The 7,915-nt window shown below is 48.8% G+C and overlaps 1 protein-coding gene across 1 annotated transcript; it reads right to left on the bottom strand.

Moving 5' to 3' along the window:
- Positions 1-1,457: 1,457 nt before the first annotated feature.
- ING1 (inhibitor of growth family member 1) lies at positions 1,458-7,259 on the bottom strand. The gene is given in 3 exon segments (XM_019731082.2): positions 1,458-1,890; positions 1,892-2,226; positions 6,386-7,259. Coding segments are annotated over 3 exon segments (840 nt in total). The 5' UTR covers positions 6,522-7,259; the 3' UTR covers positions 1,458-1,521.
- Between the last annotated feature and the right edge of the window lie 656 nt (positions 7,260-7,915).

Genomic DNA, 7,915 nt, shown 5'->3' with positions numbered 1-7,915 from the left:
CCATGTAGACCCTTAGACGCTACAGTGGTTACTCCACTCTTCCTTGTGGCAGCTTCACAGAGAATGTAAACTAATTCTCTGCAGTGTGTAGTGAGCCATGTATCACTTAGAAATGGAAATTCTGTTGACCCTTTCAATATGCAGGCAGTTAAGGACACAGTTTATCATGCAAGAAGTTAGTCTAAATCAGAGGTCAGCCAACTTCTGCACAGGGCCAGAAAATGAATAATTTCAGCTTTGTGGGTCATATGGTCTCTGTCGCAACCACCCTACCATTGTACAAAAACAGCCAGACAATGCGTAAGTGGATGAGCATGGCTGTGTGCCAATAAAACTTTATTTATGGACACTAAAATTTGAATTTCATATAATCTTCATGTGTCACAAAATAGGATTCTTTTGATTTTTTAACCGTTTAACAGTGTAGACAATTCTTGGCTCACAGGCCACACAAACACAGGTGGTAGGCTGGATTTGGCCTGTCGCAATAATTTCCAACCCCTGGTTTAACTATATATTGTTTTGACATTGATTTGCTGGCAATTAGGTAACTTCCTCATTAAGTGAGAATAATACAAAATTTGCTTAAGGCTTTGTCTAAACTGCTGTACAAATTTTTAAGACAAAAATTTTAAAATCATTTATGTCAAAATTAAATATACCGCTAGAGGAACTGGCTAAATTTCATTTATTTCTTGATGTCGTATCTGTACAGCTCTCATGCACACAGTAGAAAACACACCTTGGTTTCACAATGGCATCTGGCTGCACTTCTGATTAAAATACATCAAGTCCAAGTTCATTTGGAAATGTACATTTATACACCTTATGTAAATTAATAACGGCTACACTAGGATGTGTGATAGCAAAAGCATGATTTGAAATTCCACGACTAGACCACTTCTGTTTAATAAAAAGTGTACCCAATCATTCAAAAAATGGCTGTTTGGGGAATAGGACAGTACATAAAATGTTTGTCATGTAAAATTTAACTATTGACCTTTTTAAAAAATAATCTTCAAATTTTAAACCTTTTTATTGAATTGTTATATGGATATACATTATTATAGCTAGAAAACAAATTTGCTATGGGCTATATTTTTAGCAACTTGGCTAATATTTAAAAAATTAGCTCATGAAATAACATTATTTTTATTAAAATAAAACAGTAGCTAAACAAAATTGTTTCTCTCCACATTTTAATGTGTTAGGTTGCTTCCAAGTCAACTCCCTCAGCCAAAAAAAAAATAAAAAAAAATCAGTCTGAGACTTGAGTGTTTAATTCAAACCTATATTTGTAATTTCTAAAATGTTGTTGATCCACAGACCACTTTCTTATTACACATGTGTACCAATGAAAACAAAAGGCAAAGAAAATCACTGCCATTCCTACAAAAGGAATGGCTCATTTTCTAACAGTCTTTAAAAATATACATTATACAATCCTTGCACCTCACCAAAGGTGGCAATATAATAAATACACTAGCTTAGTTCTCCTCACTGTTCAGCGAGGTCCACCAACTACCTGTTATAAGCCCTCTCCTTTTTGGATTTCTCCAGGGCTTTGTCCATGGTTTTCTCATTCTCCCCTCGACATTTGGGACAGTACCATTTGCCCTTTGGTTTATGATTCAGTCCTACACAGGAGAAGTGGAACCACTCGATTGGGCACTCATCATTGTCACAGCCGATCATTTCTCCATTGGAGACCTGATTGCACAGACAGTATGTTGGTTCGTATGGGACAATGGGAAGGTCTGTGGGGGATGCTTCCCTCTCTGCTTTGGCCTTGGAGCATTTCTCCCCCTTGGAGTTCTTTGCTTTCTTCTCCTTAGGCATTCCTAAAGTGATGTCATCATGGCCATAATTATTAGCTGCGTTCTCCTGATTCCTGATTGTTGCGCTGTTGCCAGGACCTCTTGTTGTTGGGCTTTTCTGCCTGCGTGATTGTCTTGTTCTCAGACTTATCCTGGCTGGCTTTGCCTCTGTGGCCAGTGGTGTCATTGACTTCTTGCTGGGTCTCAAAGTGCTCCATGTGACTGTCTACCTGCTTGGTCCTGTTCCCCACCAGCTCCACCATCTGACTCACAATCTGGATCTTCTCCTCATCCAGCTCCTGGCTCCGAATCAGGGCTCTCTGAATGCAGTGCAACACTCTCCTCTTCTGGGTGCCATCCGTCTCACGTTTAAATTTCTCGTAATACTCATCCAGTTCCTTCAGGATTTCTGCAAAGGAAAAAATAAGCATTACACCCATGCTATAAACACTACTGAGCCTTTTATATAATTTTCTAGCCTATGAAAAAGTAATTGAAAAGGACAGAAATGATCAATGCAAGCCTTTGTAGTATAAAAACCTTATAACTTGTATGCCTTTCCAGCAGATTTTTGTTGTTGAAAAAAATCCCTGGAACTAAATACAAATGCCAACACAATTCTCATTTAGCAAAGTGCCACTCAAAGCTCCCCAAGGGATTTCATGTGCGTTTAACATCATGAGTAACAAATACTCCTGGGATGGACAATTAAGGGTAAAAGTTCAAACTTAGGTGAAGTACTGAGACCCAAACTTTTGTTTTCAATAAAATTAATGAATATGTCCTATATTTCCATTGTTTTTATTCAAATATTTTCTATAATAATTCAAATGACTTTATTCTCTTAATTTTAATGTACTAATATCTAGAATACCCTATGAAATTGCAGAACGTATATAAACACTACTTATGTATATAAACACTACCTAGAGCCTCAGTTTATCAGCCACATCATTTTCATCACAGAATGTTATACCTCTGTATTCCTGGAAACAAGAATGGTTTGTCTCAATAAACCAGACAACCTAGTCTTGCTTTAAAACAAAGGTGGCAGATTTTGCTTTTGCATTTACTTAAGACAGTAACATATTTCTATCTATAGAAGTCAACAGATTGTAAAACATTATTAAAAAAAATAAATTAAAACTCAATGCTAAATTTGAACCTTCTTGGATAGGTTAGAAGACAGTGTATGTGATTTTAAAATGTAACTTGGCAAATGTAATTAGGTAATTTCTCAAGAAATAAAAGCTGTTAAATAATGTGACTGAAATAAGGAAAGTAAATATTCTTGCCAAGAGGCTAAATACACAGAAATTCCAGAGTTATTTTCCCCAAACAGTCACCATTAAATTAAACAGTATCAGACTTTTTCCCCTGAAATCCTTTTGTAGTCTCCCAAAATAGGCAATTCCTCTCTCCAATTAGGAAGAGTGTGTGGGGATGTGGGGAGGAAAGGGCGTAAAATGTGGCCATCACCCCTTCCAGATCTTATCTCCGAACTGTAAACCTAACACTGGAGTAAACATATAAACTTAAACCAACACTGAAGCGCAGTTAAATGGTAAGTATTATTTTCCAGGCTATATTCTTTAACTAAAGATAGCTCTGAAAATATTTCCTAGAGGAACAACGGAGACTGTCTCCCACCAGAAAGGAGGAATGCCAGTTTCATAGTCTCTTTGAGTAATTAATTCTGAAAATAAATAGTTTTGCTCAACTTAACCCAAGTCCTATTCCATAGATGGTTAAAATGAGTTTCTGCCATTTACTTTGAAACGAATTGCACATTACAAAGTTATCATTTGGTTGAATAAATAACCAAAATTCTAAAGACAATTTCCGCATTTCACAGAAAAGAGAACAATTCGGCCATACAGCTAATTTAAAATTTAATAAATATGACTTCTTTTACATCACAAGCAAGCTCACATCATGTGAAGCCCCACTCCTGGGAAAGAAACACCTCATCACAAAATTACCAAGAAGTAAATCTGTTACCTTCACAATGGCATATATTTGTTAGCTATCCCAAGCAAACAGGAATAACACCAGTGCTAACTAGGGAGGCACCATGCCAGGATACCTGCTTCTTCAGCTCCATCAGCTCAAACTGCTGGGGACCCTCTCTTCTAAAAATGCTCCACAGCCAACATTACTGTAGGAAAGCAATGGTACCATGGAAAAATTTTAAGAATTAAATGAGATCGCAGCAAAATTTAATTTGATCTTACTTAAAAATGTATTTTAGTTTTACATGAGGGTTGCACTGAAGTTTTTTATGAAGCTGACTTCCATAGTGGATGGGTATTTAAAAAATAATTAAAAAATAACCTAACATACCACTTAAAATTGCCAAACTAATTATAACCCATCCTTATGAATTACTCTCCAACTGATGCATACTAAACAAAAGACTGTTAATCAAGTTTGAATTGCAACATAGTTCTTTAAAAATAAAAGCTCAATTTTTTTCATTAGTATGCTGCACACCTCTACGTTTATAGTATGTCCTAACCAAATGAATTGTGACTGTGACTTATGTCTAAGGCTTTGCAGCTCACTCAACGGGCACTGACTTCAGTATATGCCGGGGTGAGGGTGGGATTGATTTTCTCTTCAGGAGCCAAGCAAACACCGCGGCGTGCATTAACTCGACGGAAGATACTTTGGTTCTCAACAGCAAAACAAGCTTCTTCACAGTAATGCAGGAGTATACACCAGGAGCATAGTGACGTGGATGTTAGAAAATTTTAAAGATAAACTTTTGTCATCTTGAAATTTCCCAAAAGTGCTAAGGAACAGTACCGGAGATGATGAATTCCACAAAGACTGTGAAACCTTTAAATTCCACCCCCCCTTTAATCGTCACACTACCCGAGCTATCCCTGGGCACCGACCACCGAGAGGAGTACCCGGCTTCGGGTCACTCACGCCTCTCTCGCTCCTTGCAGTTGCTGGCCTGCTCGGCAGGGTCCCTGACGCCAAGGTGTGAGAGCTGAGCTGCCTCCTCGGTAGTGCCTGTAGTGTGAGTCGCTTGGCTCGACCCCGGCACCGGGGGACTCCATTGCTCCGCAGCCGGATGTAGCCCAGCTCGGGGGAGTAGGGGGCGGAGCCCGGCCCCCGACCAATGGGGACGCGGCCAGTGGGCGTTGCGCCCCGCCTCGGGAACCGCCGCCTATGGGGGTCGCCGGGCCGGAGGGCGGAGGCCAGGCGGGACGCCAATCACAGAGCAGGGCAGGGGAACACGGCCCACCCCGCAGCCTCAATAGCCAATCCAAGGCCGGAAGCCGGGCGACCCGAAGACATTCAAATTAACTCGACCTCCTCCCTCCTCCCCGCCCCTCTACGAAAGAGAAAAAAGAAGGCCGCGGAAACAGAGACTCGTGCCAGTCACTGCGCAAGGCCCGCCCTCATCCGGCCCAGCAACCTATGGCTCAGCCGCGGACTGATAAGGACATTCCATGGGGACGCCACAGCCAATTACAACGAGGCCGAAGAGGGACGTTCGCAATATGCTAATGAGCCTCCTATAAATGTCGCTGCGAAACCGAGTCTCGGGTAGAGCGCGCAGGGGCGCCTTACCGGCGGGAAGTCCTTGTATGTTTCGCGGCGAGCGGTGGCTTTCCACCTCCCCCCACTCTTCCGTTTCCCTGCTGCGCAGCCCTGTAAACATTAGTAAACTCTGAGTGACGACCTACGTTCCAAACAGAGCCCCCAATGCCGTGCCTGACCTAGCAGGAAAGTTTCCCCAACAGCCAACAATTCCCAGTGGACGCGAACCCTCCGCTTCTCTCCGGCACTCTGGGAGGCCGAGGCTGCAGAGAACGACCCACAGGTCCTCTACCCTGCCATATTACTCCCCAAGCCCACAGTCTTTGCACAAGCCCCCTGAGCGCTGCACAGATGGGCGACTTCCTCGCCCCATCCTTCCCTCCCTTTTCGTCCCCTTCCCCACCGTACGCATGGAATAAAGCCCTGCCCCTTCGCAAACTACACCCGGCCGCGTCGCCCCTCACTCGGTGTTCAGCGCTGCCAGAGGGCCGGGGAGCTGGGTGGGGGCGACCGAGGATACACCGCGCGTAGTATACCGACCCTGGACTTTATATAACACTCAGATTCGGGACTGGGTGGGGGTGGCTCCGGGGATGGCGAGCAGGGCCGGGGGACTCCTCGCCCGCAGCGCCCTCCCAACAGCACTGCGCGCAGCCCAGTCCCTTACGCCCCTCAGCCCTAGCGACCGCAGCACATCTCTCCTTCGGCGCAGCCTTAGCCCCTGCGCCCCCTCCCCCGCAGCACCCCGCCTCGTCACTTCACTACAAAGAGCGCTTTGCTCGCGCAGCCTGGCATTGAGACCTCTCGTTTCTCCTTCCTCCTCCGTGTCCGGGCTTCGCGCACAAGGACCTTGGCGAATCAAAGACGATCCAGACCTTTTGTTCCTGCCGGGCGAAAGCCGCCTCCGCGGGCCCACGGCTCCCCGGGCGGAGAACAGGACGGCCCGCGGCCCCGCGGCGCGCCGCGACCGGCGGGGATGGAGCAGCCGCCCCCGCCCATCCATCCCGCCGTACCTTGGTATTTCGCGTCGATCTCCCGCATTAGCGAGACGTTTCTCTGTAGGTCGAAAGGCAGAGACTCGATGGAGTCCAGGTAGTCTTCCACATAGTTCACCAGGTGGATCTGCTCCCCGTTGGCAGGGCTCAACATGGTTCATCAAGGTCCCCGGCGACTCGGCGCGGCTTTCCGCTTCCTCCAGCCCCCGCCCCCTCGGAGCCCAGCGCTGCAAAATGCAAAGCTCCCGCCCGCCGGCGCCCCCCCTCCGGCCAGCCCCGCGCCGCTACATCTGCGAGCCGCACCGCCTGGGCCCCGGGACCGGGCGCGGGCGGGCCGGGCCAGCGCTCGGCGGCCTTGGGCGCGGGCCGGGCGCGCGGGCGCGCACCCCGGCGCAGGGGCCGGGGCCGGGCCGAGCGAGCGCGGGAAGGGACGCGCGCCGCCCGCCGCGCCGCACTTGTCCAACGTGGAAAACCTAAATACCAGTTTCAAACACTTGGGAAACATTCGGCCCCCCGTACAGCGCATGCGCCCGCCCCCCCCACTACCCCCTCCTCGCGGGCCCCGCCCCCGCCGCATTCACGCCCCTCACCGGCCCGGACGCGCGGGGGTGTGGCTTTGTCTGTCACTTTTGCCGGGGCGGGGGTCGCGAGGACAGGGGGCCGCAGGCGAGGCGCAAACTTTACTAGGAGTTTCGCACTTGGAGGCAGAGCCTGTCTGGCGGCAATGCATACCCACTGGGGGAGTGGCAGCCAGACCCGCCCAATACCCAGCTGGAGCTGACCCCGCCGCGGGAACCGCCGCCTCGAGAACATCGCACGCCCGGGCCGCCACCTCCCTCTCCCCACTCAGCCCTTTAGTCTCCCGTGCCCGCCGCCCAGCGAGGGTATAAGTAGGTTCCGGAACAAACTGGCAACCCTGGGAGCCAATCGACTGCGGCGTTCACTTCAGTGGCCCAATCAAGAGGAAGAAAAGGCGGGACGAGGTCGGATAACTCCTCCAGGGCTCTTACTACTGTATAATACTAGAAACCCGCGTCCTGTGGAGGGGTGGAGGAAGACCGCCAGCCGAGCAGGGCGGAAGTGGTGGCGCATGCGCACTAGTACGGCCGGGGCGGCAGCCGGCCCGCGCGAAGACCTACCATTCGGCGGCCGAACTACCACTCCCAGCATCCACGGCGGCTCGCGCGCCTGCGCGTTCCTCACTGCCCTCCCTTTGTGTTGCTGGCTGGAGCCCAGTGCCCAGCGGCTGAGAGACAAAGGGGCCCAAGAGGAGAGCTGCTTCCGGGCCGGGTCCCCACTGAGGGCAGGTGACCCCGACCCCTTCCCGCCTGTGCTTTGGAATCTACTCACAAACCGCTCCCTCACTTTGAAAGACCACCGAAACCGGGGTCTCGGCCCCTCCCCTTCCCTGGGGCTCTTCTCCCCACCCCAAACTTCCGAATTTGGGGCTTTCTGAAATATGCCCCTGCATAGACGATCCCGTTGCCTGGACGACGGGCCCGCGGCAGGCCCGCCTCTTCCGTCAGAGACCCCGCCCCGTGGGCGTGA

This window comes from Rhinolophus sinicus, linkage group LG04 (assembly GCF_036562045.2).
Source record: "Rhinolophus sinicus isolate RSC01 linkage group LG04, ASM3656204v1, whole genome shotgun sequence".
Taxonomy (NCBI): Eukaryota; Metazoa; Chordata; class Mammalia; order Chiroptera; family Rhinolophidae; genus Rhinolophus; species Rhinolophus sinicus.
The sequence above is the reverse complement of the archived record's forward strand: the minus strand, read 5'-3'. Positions and strand labels throughout refer to the sequence as shown.